The sequence below is a fragment of the Physeter macrocephalus genome, chromosome 21, assembly GCF_002837175.3.
Source record: "Physeter macrocephalus isolate SW-GA chromosome 21, ASM283717v5, whole genome shotgun sequence".
Lineage (NCBI taxonomy): Eukaryota > Metazoa > Chordata > Mammalia > Artiodactyla > Physeteridae > Physeter > Physeter macrocephalus.
The window spans coordinates 80769482-80785554 of record NC_041234.1 but is presented as its reverse complement, the minus strand read 5'-3'; the positions used below and the strand labels follow the sequence as shown (position 1 = coordinate 80785554).

General features: G+C 42.9%; 1 protein-coding gene across 1 annotated transcript in view; it reads right to left on the bottom strand.

Moving 5' to 3' along the window:
• Positions 1–13888, bottom strand: part of IL1RAPL2 (interleukin 1 receptor accessory protein like 2) — a 564779-nt gene extending 550891 nt beyond the window's left edge. The window contains exons 1-3 of the mRNA XM_055081598.1: positions 13831–13888; positions 12490–12538; positions 4351–4376 (exon numbers count right to left, since the gene is read on the bottom strand). Coding sequence (XP_054937573.1) covers positions 4351–4376; positions 12490–12538; positions 13831–13888 — 133 coding nt within the window. The remainder of the gene's footprint in view (positions 1–4350; positions 4377–12489; positions 12539–13830) is intronic.
• Positions 13889–16073: the final 2185 nt, after the last annotated feature.

Genomic DNA, 16073 nt, shown 5'->3' with positions numbered 1-16073 from the left:
TCCGGAGCCGGTGCCCCGCAACGGGAGACGCCACAACAGAGGGAGGCCCGCGTACCACAAAAAAAAAAAAAAAAAACAACACATGCCTAAAGACAAAATTCTTTTTATTTATACCCATCACAGTGTACACCGTCTGCCTCTAGTGGGCAGCCTCCGAGCACAAAAAGTCAAACTCTCCAAGAAGTGAGTGGCCTGTGCCCCAGCTGCTGGACATATGTATGCCTTCATGCCCCCAGCCTGGAAATATGGACAGAGCTGTTTCATCATTTTTAAAATAAAGTTCTGACAGTGGGAAAATTTTCTTGATTTTTAAAATTTCATCTGCACATCCATATCTATCAATAGAGAAAATATCCCCCACTCCAGCTCTATAAATACAATGAATGATTAGTCCTTCAGATTTTAAAAAGCATTCCTACATTTTTTATGGATTGGATTATACGCTTTCCTTTCACTCTTTTACCCCCCCCCCCCACTATTCGTCAATGGGAAAGTTCTGCCTAAATGAAGTCCTTCATCTCATTTCAACCCAGTTATCACACTTAATAATGGGCTGGCAACCATCTTCATTACCTTTTCATTACAGGATCTGAACTATGCTTTGTCAAGATCACTCCTTCATTCTTTACCCGACAAATGAGAGCCTCAATTATGTTCTGGAGGCGTGGCCACGTGAGGCATTACAACCAACTCTTCAACTCCTGATTACCTCAGGCCTGATGAGCCTCCTTGGGTATTACCCACTAGCCTGAAGCTCTTCTCAAATGCACTGATGTTAATTTGAAGGCTGCAGCTTCAAATGTGTCTGTGGGAGACAGGATATCAGCACTGCCCACCAACCCCTCTAGCCGAATTTCTGCTACTCTCTCAAATCCAGGATGCTTGCCAGTGAGCTTATCTCCAATGCCAAATCTTCTCTGTCTCTCATGTTCACAGTCATCCAAGCCAAAAATTTTGGAAGCCATCCCTGAATCTTGCCTTTCCCTTCTCACTGACCTTCTCCTGCTCCACCCGTAAGACATTTCTGAAAAGTTACTCAAATTCTTCCCCTCCTCTCCATCCTCATAGACGTGAAAGTCCAGGCCCTTCTCATATCTCGCTTGGACTACTGCCATACACTTCTAAATGATCTTCCAAGTTTTCCATTCCAGTCTGTTCTTTAAACTGCAACCAAAGTGATGTTTCTGATGTACAAGATCATGTCCCTTGACCGCTCAAAACCTGCAGTGGCTCCTGGTACGCAAATCCCTAAGCCTAGCTCCCCTGCCTCACCAGCGACTGCCTGTCTTTCCTGTCCCCAGCCACAGCTCTTCACACACCGTACCCCTCAGTAAATACTCACCACTCCCCGACATGCCATTCACTTCTCTGCCATTGTTCTCTGGTTCCTTCCACTTTGCCTCTGTGCCTATCCATTGAGATTCTACTTATCTTCCAAGACAGCTTCAAATGCCACTTCGTCCAAAAAACTGCACTTCACTGCCCTGTGTGAATTCTTTCCCCTGCAGTGCTCTGACCACATGTTTGTCTACAGATCTCCTTCCCAGTTAGATGGGTGCCTCATTTCCTTCGTATCTCTAGGACAAGGCCCAGTGCATTGCACATAGTAGGCACTCATTAAATCTTTATGGGATGAAACTGGGTGGGGATTTCCCCCACCCAAAGTTCACTAATAATCAAAAGTTGTTTGCATTTGTCGACCTTAAGATTCCTCCTACTGCTTCCCACCAGAGCAGGGATGCGTCCAAACTCTGATAGGAACGCTAGGAGCCAGGCTCCAAGGTACAAGATGTGTTCACAATAACAAATGATTGCTACTTTCCCATTAGCTAGCATCACAACAAACAGGAATCACAAAATAAACTCACTGCCATTCCCTGCTCCAGAACTCATGATTCTATGGTAAGTCGATCAAAATCACCAAGTCTATCACTCAAGCCCTTTCAAATCAGGCCCCACCCTATCAAAATGGCTGCCTATCACTTTCCAAGAGAAGTGCTCGTGAAGCGGAACCGGACCTCCTCCCTCACAGAGCTACCCTAACCCTCCTTGTTAGGAAGCAGTTATGTTGTGGGCCCTTGCCCATTCAGCTCTTTCCTGTCTCCACCCTCATACCACTTCTCCCACTTTCCATGCCTCTCCCAAACCAAATCTTAGTCAAGTCCTGAGCTTAATTTACCTAGGTGTTAAGTTAGAAACAGTAGCTTGGTTTTCCAACCGTATTGACTAGCACATTAGTCAAGGTCAGAGACTTCTCATGTTTTTTTTTTTTGGTTTGTTTTTTCTTTTTTTCTTTTCATCTCTCCTCAAACACCTCCCAGACCAGACACTTAGTAGGTCTTACTAAATATAGGTTGATATATTCTCATCTCATGAGACTTCACTTAATTAAGTACTATTAGAGTGAACTGCTTTGGTTAATTCATTTCTGCATTAGCTGAAGTTTAACCTTTGGATTGCTGAAGATCTTTTTCTAAAAAGTCCGAATTCATTTTTTTGCCTAAGCAGAGAATTGTGATGAGAATAAAATTTTCTGGATTGACTAAGGATTTGTCAGGTCCTTAGGGTCATCACCCTAGACCTTGATGCCAAGGCAGTATAAGAATAGAGCCTGGTGGTGTGAAAAGAGCATAGAGCTAGCTGGGGATCTGAAACCCTGGGTTTACATTCCACCTCTGCCTCCTCAAGGAGATACGTGACTTTGGGAAGTCAGTTCCTACTCCCAAAAGACATGAAGACATTAAACTAGACAAGTTCTAACCCAGCACCAAGAAAACAGATTATATGACGGTTGCTGAGGTCTTTGGTCAAGAAGACCAGCTGCATATGTGCTAAATTGGAAAATCTCTCCCTGGCAGTCTTCATTTTTTTCTCTCTTACTTTCAAAGTTACAGAGAAATAAAAAGAGTACTATTACAAACTCCCATGATCTCAGCATCCAAAGTTAATAATGTTAACTTTTTTCCAATTTGCTTTCAGTAGCTTTGTTTTATTAAAGAAATAAAGCATTGCAGATATAGCTAATGTCCCCTTTTAACCACCATACACAGCCCCATCCTTATCTCAAACGCCTGCCTGGATGTAACCACTATTCCTTCCAACTTTTAGACTCTTACATACATAGGTGGATACCCTGAAGAAAAAATATTGTAGGGATTAAAAGTTTATCTTACCATAGGGGGTAGAGGTGGGAATAAAAGCCAGTTAACTGAGGGCTCTTATGAGGTGGGTTCTAGTCAACTGAGGTCTAAGAGAGTATACTTACAGCTGCGTACACACCCCACACATGTGCAACCTGCACCTCTAACACACAGAGCCTGAGTGGGGACCAACCTCAGAGTCTACAGGGGTTTTCTGCCTGAAGTTAGTTGTTTCCACACCATGTGTGGCCACACAGATTTCAGGATGAGATCTCTGGTCCTGTTGGAGTTCTGCTCTGTTGTGGGGAGAGTTCTGATTCATGGCAGAGACACAACTGTTACTCATCAAATAGCCAGGCTCTACAAGTTACAGGCATGAAGCAGGGTCCACATCTTATGTTCTAATACTTGGCTACCTCTATTTTAAATCAAATTCTGGGTCTACTAGGATATACAGACTTCAAATAAGTGCCCAATAGGGCTTACTCTTATTCTTTAGATAACTTATTTCCCTCTCCATTTCTAAGTTTAGCACACCATTCAGCTACCATAAACCCCTCCTCTTTTTTTTTTCACATCTTTATTGGACTATAATTGTTTTACAATGGTGTGTTAGTTTCTGCTGTATCACAAAGTGAATCAGCTATACACATACCTATATCCCCATATCGACTCCCTCTTGCGCCTCTCTCCCACCCTCCCTATCCCACCCCTCTAGGTGGTCACAAAGCACTGAGCTGATCTTCCTGTGCTATGCGGCTGCTTCCCACTAGCTATCTATTTTACATTTGGTAGTATATATAAGTCCATGCCACTCTCTCACTTCATCCCAGCTTAACCTTCCCCCTCCCCATGTCCTCAAGTCCATTCTCTACGTCTGCGTCTTTACTCCTGTCCTGCCCCCAGGTTCTTCAGAACCTTTTTTTTTTTTTAGATTCCATATATATGTGTTAGCATACGGTATTTGTTTTTCTCTTTCTGACTTACTTTACTCTGCATGACAGACTCTAGGTCCATCCACCTCACTACAGATAACTCAGTTTCTAAACCCCTCCTCTTAACAAACAGTGGAAGCCCTCTCCAAGCTCTGACTATCAGGGGACTGTGAAGATTAAATACGTTAATGTACTTCAAGCCCTTAGAACCAGAACAAACGGTGCCTTGCACACATACAATGATCAGTAAATCTTTCCTTTACTACCTCAACTACTACTATTTCTTCTTTTAATTATATATCTATTTCTTAAATTATTCTATTGTACTTCTCAAGTCTTTACATACAACAATATACATTATTTCAATGAAAATTGTCTTTTACACCATCTTTATATTAAAGTTAGGTCATTAAATTGTTTTATAATTAAATTGTTTTTTTCAAATTTGGGGCATAGGTAAGTCATATTACTTATAAATTTCATTTCAGGACAGTAAAGGGCCATTAAGTAATATTTTAGCATGATATATATGTTTCAATATTAACTGTATATAATAGTATAGAGTAATATGTGTGTATCACTCTACACTATTATCATACGTATACTTGCTATATTATAACAATATTATATTATTGAAGACTGCATATATTTATATGTATATATTATATATACATTTACTCTATTACAGATTGCTTATCGTAGTTTATAAATTTGCATATATTTATATGTGTTTAAGTTTATGTAGTTATATAATGTGTATTTATAATATAAAATAAATTGTTGTAACTAAATATATATAATTATATTTATATGTTTACTATAATAGGTTGAATCGTATGAAATTGCTGTTTAAGTCAAAAAGATTCAATAGTGGACTTCCCTGGTCGTGCAGTGGTTAGGAGTCTGCCTGCCAATGCAGGGGACACGGGTTCGAGCACTGGTCCAAGAAGATCCCACATGACGCGGAGCAGCTAAGCTGGTGCGCCACAACTACTGAGCCTGTGCTTTAGAGTCCACGAGACACAGCTACTGAAGTCTGCGTGCCTAGAGCTCATGCTCCGCAATAAGAGAAGCCACCGCAATGAGAAGCCCGTGCACAGCAACGAAGAGTAGTCCCCGCTCGCTGCAACTAGAGAAAGCCTGCGTGCAGCAACAAAGACCCACCGCAGCCAAATATAAATAAGTAAATTTATAAAAAAAGACCAAATATTGGGCTTCCCTGGTGGCACAGTGGTTGAGAGTCCACCTGCCGATGCGGGGGCCACGGGTTCGTGCCCCTGTCCGGGAAGATCCCACATGCCGCGGAGCGGCTGGGCCCGTGAGCCATGGCCGCTGAGCCTGCGCGTCCGAAGCCTGTACTCCGCAACGGGAGGGGCCACAACAGTGAGAGGCCCGAAAAAAAAAAAAAAAAAAAAAAAAAAACCAAATATTGACAACTTCATATGATTCATCCTAATATATATCTTATATAAGATGTCATAAATTCAAATAAACGTTTGTTATATAAAATTGCAACTATCCTCAAAAGGGAGGGTAGAACCAGATGGAGTTGAGAGCTACTCTGTTAGTTGGTTAATATTGTTATTATTTGTCATTACAAACCGGTCCATGCTAGGGCCCTTCAGATAGTTCATAAAATCAGCAGAGCTTCTTTTAACTCCAGGCCTTTGCAATGGCTGTGCCCTATGCCTAGTGCACTGTTCCCTCAGACATCCACATGGCTCACTGGCTACCAACCTCCTTCACTTATCTGCTCAAATAATTTCGGGGTGAGGAGAATTTACTGATTCCAGGATTGATCAGACAAAGGAATGTGTAGCTTGATAACCTCTTCCAACTCACTTCATCTCCAGAAGAACCTTCCAGACCCTGAGCACTTCCTTTCCTTCCCCCATCTCCCAAGTGCATCCACTTGCAAAAGAGTTTGTGGTCTGTACTGTGAACCCCTGCCTCCCCCACGTAGGTGTCCAGGAAAGGAGGAAGGGCGGTAATGGAAGGGGGAAGCAGTTTTTCCTGTCTCTCTCTACCCAGTTGTTCCCCCCACCCCCAGTCTGGTCCTCCAATCCACCCCTGTGGCTGGGGGCAGCGGCAGCCTTGGGGCACCTGGAAGTGTCCATTAGTGGGTTAGTCCACGTGGCCTTGAGGAGGAAATGTCCATGGCCTTGGTTCCATGGAGTGCCACTCCTCAGTGACTACCAGAAGATAGCACTTTCTGGGGAGAGATGCAGAGGGGCACTCTGAGCTGAGGGGATGCTGGCAGGGTGTCAAAACCGGTGCCTGCACTCCAAGTGACTGAGAGGTACTGTGCAGTGCAGGTACTTACCTATAGCATTGATATGGCCTAGGTGGTGCTCAAGGGGGTGCCACCCACTGTGGAGCTGGCCCTGTCTTCCCTGCCAGGGAAATAGCCAAGCTCAAAGCACTTTCTGGGTTCCTGGGTATAGACTGTACCTGCAAAGTGTTGGCACCATTATCAGAGTTTCACCACCTAGGATGCTGGTCTTTGCCTCCCAGAAATGGGTATGGTTACAGGACATCCCACAATGTTGCTATATGCATTTAGGTTAACATTAGAGGATTAATATATGTCTCAGTGTACGGGTACTGATTGTCCCCAGGGTAAAGGGGGCATAATTATTGCATATCCATAATATTATTATTTATAATTCTACAATATTATAATGCTATAATATTAGCCAGGACGCACCACCAGGGAGGCTTGTGTTATGCTTTACTTGCTGTTAATTGGGGATAATTACTGTGCATTATTATTATTATTTGTGTTTACATTATTGTAAATTACTTATATTATTTAATTATTTTACCTTTATAATACCCATTATTATAATTAAGGTCATAATTAAATGATTCTATCATTAATCATTATAATGATTAATAGTAATAGTAATACAATCACAATTGTATTACTATTACTATGTATACCGTAATTGTATTAAGTATTACAAGTATTATAGTATTATAGTAAGTGTAACACAGGTTAATAATTTAGCAATACATATAATTAGTAATAAATTAATTCTGTACTGCTAAGAAACCCTGCTGTTCCATACTGCTAAGAAACCTTTTATCTCATCAGAATCAGGATAACTGAGGTAGAGCATTAATGAAGTTACTTGCATGATTGTGATATTTTTAAAACACTATAGTAACTACCACTCCTGGTAATGCTGGTGTGGTATTTTCTTCTCTGGGAAATGGCATAATTATATCACATGGTTAATGTTGTTATTGCTGTTGTTGTTTTTATTATCACTAATGTTATTTTATCATCTATCCTAATGATGGACACCAATATACAAATAATGGTATTATCTGTTCCTGCCTGTGAAATGGAGATGATTTTGGAATATTGATAATTTACATTCTATTGCTATTATAGTCATAATTAATACCACTACTGAGAATCTTGGCATGCATCTGTAAAATGGACATAATTTTGAGGCATCACTGATACTGTTATTATTTGCATTTACGTTAGTGCTAGAGTCACAGTTACTATTAGGAATGAGTATTTCTTGTAAACTATGGAGAAATTCACACCTCAGAGGGTTTTTGTCAGACTTAAAATGACTTTGAACTTGGTACACAGTAGTAAGGATAATAATATTAATAATAGGAGACTTTAACTCCTTACTGTGTATCAGGCACTGCTTTAAGCACTTTACATGCATTGACTCGTTTAGTTGTCAAAGCAACCTTATAAGTAAGATAGGTATTATAGATATGCCCAGTTTACATCTGTGCAAACTGGGACTCAGAGAGGTTAAATGTCTTGCCTGAGATTCCACAGCCAGCTTGAGTCCATGTTCCATTCTTTTAACCACTACTACTCTCTTGGGTATTAATGGGAATAATTATCACATGTAACTAATAATTTTAGGCCAGTTATTATCTTATTATTATGATGTATCAGACAAGAATTTCTTTCTTTTTCATCACAAAACGGTCACAGGCACAGGGAGTGGCTAGTGTTGGAGGTTCTAATGTTGGGGATCCAGGCAGGGGTGGGATGACCAGTATAAAGAGGGGCTGAATCTCTCCCTCCTCATGTTGTCAGGAGACTCATTTAAAGTAGCTCAAGCCAAAAGTACCTGGTAGAGTGTCGGTGCACAACAAATGCTTCTCAAAAATTTGTTAATCCTTCATTATAGCCCTTGGCTCCTAGTAGCCCAGGTAAAAAGCATGAGCAAATTTTAAAAAGGAGAAATGCGAAGGAAAGATATTATTCCCAGAGCTCAGTCAGTGAGTGTTCTTTTCTCTCTCCATCTGTGGCACCGCCGCCCCCCTCCACTTTATCCACCTGCCCTGCCCTCCCTGCGCAAAGGAAGACTCATCATGTCAACAGTCTATTGTTCATGGCTGTTTATGTAGCTAGTATTTGACATCACACAGTGGTACAAGGCTTCTAGGCTGCATGTGTCCAATATGTACTTGGATAAGGCCCAGCTCAATTGATGTAGCCTGGAAGACTATGGAGGGAATGGAATGAGTCTCCATTCCCTGGGGTGCTGAAGGGTTGAATGATGATGATGTCTGGGTGAATGAGGAATTGAGAGAAGGAAGAGGGGAGATTTGTTAATGGATAGAGGTTTGTCAGCAAGAGTTCCCTCCATGAGTAGTGGGAGGTTGAATGTGAGACTTACCAATAGGATTGGTCAGAAGTCTGCTTAAGAAGCAGTCAGAACCCCAGGTTCACCACCCCAACATCAGTTCCACACACTAGTAGAAGGCTGGATAAAAGATCTCTAGAGGGTACAACAGAAAGGGTGTGATTTACATGGGCATACCTACCCACACTAGGCCACGGTTTCCTGTTAATGATTATTTATCTGCCACTGAGCTTGGGCATTTTACAGAAACTTTGAAAGTAACAAAGCCCAGACTGCCAGGGTTCAGACCATTGGGACAAAGAGCCCCAGATTCAGAACCCCTTCCCTCCACCAGACCATGGAGGCCTGACCACTCATTTTCCCTCCTGCATGACCCCTGGAAAACCAGAGTTAGATGCCAGAGACCCCATTTTCTTGTTGGTCTCTGCTTTGCTTCTGGCTCTGTCCCAAACCACTCCTGAATAAGCCTGCAGTTTTTACCTACTGTATCTCTAGCTCATTAAATGTGACTCAGACAAAGATGTGATCCTGGACACCAGATACGTCCCTACCACATAGGTAGGTCTCACCATGCAATTCCAGCGGGGCAAGGAATGACCTCATTTAAGTGGCTAGGTGGGGAGGAAGGCTTTTCATACTCTTTTTAGGAGACTTGGGAATGGGAGAATCTTAAGTCCCAGAACCCTGAGAGCCCTCCTGACCCATTTCTCCCTCTTTCAGTCCTCACCTCCAGTCACTGTAGCTCAATTTCTGGGGCCCATCAATATCACTAGATCATAAGTTGTTAAGAGATAACCATTGCCAGGGTATGTCTACCATCTTCTCCCTACATCCATCTCCCCAGCCAAAACATAAGCTCCTGGACACTGCTTTGGCTGAGGGTGTGGGGTAGGTCTTTAGAGCCTGATGTTCCTAGTGAAATCCTAATTCCCTGCCCCCAAAACCCATAAACTCTCATGTAGTACAATGACCCCCCAAAAGATGCCCCATCCTCATCCTCAGAACCTGTGAATAGGATGAAATATCACTTATGTGATAATGTTATGTTATATGGCACAGTTGACCATAAAATAGAGAGATTATTCAGATGGACCTGATCTAATCACATGGGGGCTGAAAAGCAGCATGTTTTCTCCAGCTATAGCAGAAGGGGGAGTCAGAGAAACCTGCCTGAAGTGTGAAAAGCACACGATGCAGGATTGCTGGCTTTGAAGACGGAGGGGGCCACTTGAGAAGGAATGACAGCAGCCTCAAGGCACAAAAAGTGGCTCCCAACTGAAAGCCAGCTCAGTCCTCCAGTCCGCAAGAACTGGATTCGGCCAGCACCCTGAATGAGCCTCCATCCAAGAGCCCAGCTCGGGTGACATTTGACTTTGGCCTTATGAGACCCTAAGCGGAAAACTCAGGTGACCCCAGCTGGACCTACCAAACAGTGAGTTAATAAATAGGTGTTGTATTAAGCTGCTAAAAAAAAAAAAATTGTGGTAATCTGTGATGGCAGTGGTAGAAAACTAACATAACTTCTTAATCCCTACCCGTTTTCTTTTCCCTTCACAGATTTTTAGGGCCCTGAGGAGGCCTCACACATCAGCTCTTCCCCTTGTCCATCCAGGAGGATGACTGGTTTTGTCCATAAGGTAATGTCCCCAGCCTCTTGCCCTTGCCGCCTTTGCCCTGCTCAAACTCTTTGCCCTCAGGTCTTCCACACATACATTTCACCCACCGAGTTTCCTCCAACTGTCCTGCCAGGACTGCCAAGCACAGCTGATGCTCTCCTCACCCGAGGGCATCCTGGCCTTCTGGTACTGATGGTTGGCAGACCACAGGGTGTTCTTGTCCTGGGGCACACTGTGCTGACCCTCTCAGCATGGTCTCTGCCCCTCTCCAGGGTCCTTGAGGGTTGGGAATATGCAATTCTCAAAAACACAATAAGGTATACTTTTGTTCGAGCTTAGCCGAGATAGGGTCTCCTGGAAAGGATGTGACAATTCTGTGAATGTGTCCTTCCCAGGTGATCCCGCAGCCTCAGGGGCTGCTCCCTGTGACTTCCAGCTGTCCCTGATCCCTCTAGCTCTCTTCACGTCCCCGTTGTTTCCCCCTTTTCAGGATAGAGAATAAGGACAAGAGGTAGTGGAGGGGGGAGTGCTGTGGCCCTTCCACCCACAGGTGCTGCCCTGCCTCCATTGCCCAACCTCATGCTCCAGAGCCAGTGAAGCATGCTGCCTATGGGTGGATGCATGCATGAACCACCCCATCAGCTAAACAATGCCACATGCTTCAGCTGCCTACCCAAGAGGCCTGGGAAATATGACAAGATCCTCATAGATCCCAGTTGTCAGCTTCACACTTGACGAAAGACTCACCAAGACTGGCTCCCTTCGCGATGATGATCATCTTATTATTGTTATTACTTGCGGGACAGCAAACAGCATGAACATCAGCATATTTGCATAGGTTTCCCATGTCGCTCAACTCCCACAGGAATGACACAGAACAGTCCAGGAGGCTGCTGTGCAGCAGAGTTGAGGAACACTGAGCTTGGGGAATCCACCAATTCACAGCAAGCAGCAAGCCCAGTCTTTACCCTGAGAGAGACTTTGCAGCACACAACCTTAAGGAATGTGGTAAACACAGCACTGAGAAATGGTCCAGGCAAAGGACCTCCATGCCTTGCATTCTTGGCATCCCCAGCAAGATGTGTGGGAGGATGAGAGTCTCCCCCAACAATTATCCTTCAATAAAATTCCCCCCCCAAAAAAATACCCTGACTGACAACACCCCCCACCATTAACAAATCTTCCTCCTCCTCTCAACTCCTCATTCACTTCTTTCTTCTCTCTTTCACCACTGCCCGCACACCTGGTGCTATTCCTTTTCCAAATGGTTCTCTCTCTCCTCACCCCAGCCAGGGCATGAACTCTAAGCCAGAGAAGGGGCTGGATTCAGAGATATCTGGGATTGGACACTGTCACATTGTGACCCCTGTGGAAAGATTTCCCGAAACATGAATCACCTGTGGTGGTGGCAGCCAGGGAGGGGCATTCCCTGTTGCCCCAGCTCTAGCCTCCACCCTTCTGCATTCGTATGTGCCAGGCAGACATAAGCAGGTAGGCAGGCCAGGAGAGTCAGGGTAGAGAGTAGAGGGAGTGTGCTCAACAGGGTCTGCCCAGGCCACACTCACACATGCATACACACAGAGGTGCTGACTATTTTAGTTAGCATGGAGCTTAGCAGGCTTGCAGCCTAAATAGGAACAAATGGGGATATCGGGACCAATGTCCCCAGGTATGCTCCCTAACATATGTTGGAGGCTAGATCACCTTCTTCCACAGACCCCCCCAAAATACAGGGCAGTGGAAAGAGACTACCCCTCAAAATACAAACCTAGCCTTATCCTTTGTGCTGCAGAAAGATAGGGAGTGAGGGGACAAAGGGAAGATGAGGAGCAAGCTGGCCTGGGGGGATCCCTGTTGTTTCTGCCACGTACCATGAGCCCCACCTTCTTCCTGACTTCTGCAAGCCTGTGCTTCAGTTTCCATATCAGCAAAACAGAAATAATATCTGTGCCTACTTCATAGGGTCATTGTGAGGACTTAAAGATGAATACATGTCAGGCACTTAGAACACACAGTACCTAACACCTAGTAAATACTCAATAAGTATTAGTTACGGTTAATAGTAGTGATAATAAATATAATTTGATTTGTAACTATAGCAGTGATGATTATTATCAGTAATATAATTTATGATATTTGAAATGTTTCATGTTAGAAATGATACTGCATATTAGTAGAAATAATATATAATATCAGTAGTGATAATTCAATTCTCACTGGTAACCATAACAACTCATTATCTTGCTAATCCCTCCTTAAGATGTTATAAATTCTTATAATCGTTTGTAATTTCTCCTATTATTATGATATTTGCATAGTACTTAAACAAAAGATTCAGAAGACTCTCTCCCTTTGTTATATATCTCTTTGGATGGGGTCATATTTAGCAAGCTGCTTGGAAACTTTCTGCAACAAGGCAGAAGCTGTGGCTATGTCGTTTATGACATTGACTTCAATATAATGAGGTGGCTGGGAACGGGGACAGTAAGTGGACTCGTTTGTATCTGCTGACTTTCAAAGATGCAGCTTACAAAGCTCTTCCCAACTGTGCCTGGAAATCAACTCAATTTATAGGAGGAACAAGCAGAATCCTGCCCCCCACCCCGCAACTTCTATCCATTAGGTCTTGTTCAGTTTGAGAGGCACTGAAAAGCTTCCCACCCAAAGGGATTTACCTGGGTTTATCTCCTCTGTGTCACATTTTATAGTGTTTGGAATCATGCAGTTTTACTGAATTCGAATGTCTTGCACCCTAGGAGTAGTGTCAAACCTCCTAACAGAGATATTATATATGAGCACAAATTCCTTAATCTGATTAACCCATTACTCCCTATCATCACCCAGCACAAACCTATTGATAAAATACGACCCTGAAGAGTTTTGATTAAGTAGAGATGGGAGTAGGAAAAAGGAAAGGGGTACTTGGCCTTTGGGTGTTCTCTGGCCCTTAGTAAGTCATGTCATCACCAAAGAGTGCTATGACGGTTAGGTGGTAGAGGCCAAAGGGCACAACACTTGAGGATATCTGGGTTTGATCCCATTTTATTATCTGTAAAATGGAGATACTAGCTCTACTTACTGTATAGACTTGTTGTAAAGATCCAGGAAGTGGACCTGAAGGGAAGAATCTTTTATTAAGTCTTTACCAGGTATCAGGTACCATTGCTAGGTGACTATGATGGTTAATTTTATGACTGGGCCACAGATTGCCTAGCCATATGGTCAAACATTATTCTGGGTGTGTCTGTGAGGGTGTTTCTGGATAAGATTACTATTTGAATCAGTAGATTGAGAAAAGGAAATTGCCCTCCCTCATGTGGCTAGACCCCATCCAATCCGCTGAAGGCCTGAATGGAACTAAAAGACTGACCTTTCCCTGAGTAAGAGAGAATTTCCCCCTGGCTAATTGCTTTGAGCTGGGACATTGGTTTTTTGCCTGCCTTTAGACTCAAACTGAAACATCAGCTCTTCCTAGGTCAAGCCTGCCGGCAATAGGACTGGAACTTACACCACTGGCTCTCTTGGGTCTCTGCTGACCACAGATCTTGGAACCTGTCAGCCTCCATAATTGCATGAACCAATTCCTTATAATAAATATCTTTATATACACATATAGGGACAGTCTGGGGATAGGTAGGTAGATAGATAGATGATAGGTAGATAGATAGATGGATAGATAGATAGATAGATAGATGATAGATAGTCTCTGAAGAGTCCTGACTAATACAGTGACTTATGTGTCTCATTTCATATGCACTAAAACCCTAACACATAAATATGATTAGTCCCACAACATAGATGAGGACACTGAAATTCACTGCCATAACTTTTTCATTTCATCGTACACATAGAAAATGATAAAATGTGTCTGTTCATTGGGATAAAATGACAAGGTTTCTAGTAGCTTGAAGTAACTGGTCATCCTGGACCTTACTGGCCACCCAAGAGCTGAGGAATCAATGTGCTGGCACCCCTGTAGCTTAGCTATAGCATACTGGTTGGGAAGCTCAGGGTTAAATACTTGGCCATGGTCACATGTTTGTTGGAAAAGCGGAAGAGGAAAAATGTTAAGAATTTAGGCATTGGAATTAGACATACCTACGTTTGAATTCAGAATCTGCTATCGTTTGTGGCTCTATGACTTTGGGCAATTAGGATAACCTCTCTGTGCCTCTAGTTTTCCCACCTATAAAATGGGGATCATAATAGTACCTTTCTCCTGGGTCATTAGAGAATGAAGTGTAAATTATATAAAGCACCCAGCATAGATTTTGGTACCTAGTAAACACTCTATACATACTACTACTACTGCTAATAACAATAAAAATAAGATAGAAAACAGTATCTTGCTGTTCTTTCACTGCCTTTTCTGAAGACACACATCCCCAGCTTTACAGTTTTGAGATAAAGCTGCCCCCATTTCCACTGGAGGCAAGGCTGTTCTAGAAGCTGCTGTGTTGGTATGTGTATGCATCCAGGGGATGGGATGGGGTGGAACAGTGCTATGCTTTCTCAGTTCTGTCTGCAACTGCCCCAAAACCATTTTCACATAATTGTGTTTGTTTGTCATCTCCTGTTAAAGTGACTGACCAGTGGATTGACTGAATCAACCAAATCAACCAGGTGCTTTGCCATCATTAGCAACAGTCTAAACTCTTAGGTGTTGTAGCTAGAACAAATTCATGAGGAAAATGTCTAAAGGAAAAAAACCCAAAACTGACTGAATAAAAGTAATGTTTATCTCCTGAAAATTGTGTGTCAGCCCACAGAGCCAGCTCACAGAGTTAGGGAATCATTCCTTAGGAAGAGGCCCCTTGCGGGGGGCCAGCAAAATTGTTGGTCATAAAAGATAAATACTTCCACCTCTTCATCACAGAGTATTGGGCCAACCCTTCCCCACCTCATTATCTCTGAATATGAGAGTTCAAACAGCTATCTCAGTGCTCTAGTCAGTGATCTGGGATGCCTTAATTTTAGGTTCAGACAAGAGGTGAGAGAAGTTGGAACACAAAGCCCAGCTTGCCTAGTTATCTCCTTGAAGAAAGGCAATATCAAATCCCACAGAATAGTAACAATGATAAAGAGAATCGGACTGAAGTAAGGTAATAATTTATAATAAGGCTTGTAAGAATTCAATGGCATTTTAAAAATGGTCTTGCAATGAGTTTGGACTAAGTCTTAATTATAGAAGAGTTGCCAGTCAAATAGAAGATTCCTCCCCACTCCCCATTAACAGCGTCATCAAGCAGGCTTCTCTTGTGTAACTGTATAGTCTCCAATCTAGGTCAGCCTGCCTCCATTAATGCGAAGCAGAGATGTTCTTTTTGCTGTTCTGTCACTCATCCCGGTTCATGTGCTTTCTGATTAACCTGGAATCTGGCAAATTCTCGAAACCATCTCTTCAAGTGTCTAGAATGAGCAGGATGGAGCACAGCTAGCTCCATGACTAAGAAGCCTTTCCACTTTTTTTTTTTTTTTTTTCCTTTAGCGATTTGCTAGGATTTCACTTTTGGAACTGGGATGGTGTCATCCTTTGATTATTTTCCCAAGTCTTAAAAGTGATAACAAAGGTAAAAACTCCTGGCATTGAAAAATGGAGCTAAGCCTGCATACCTTCCCCCAAATAGCACAGTAGACGTTGCATACGCCAAAAGAAAGGGCCAGCTGCAGCCATTAGCTTCTGCCTCTTCCAGGTACATGAGGCTAAATGGGGATTGGCGAGTTAAGATGTTAAATGCTTTTGGTGGGGAA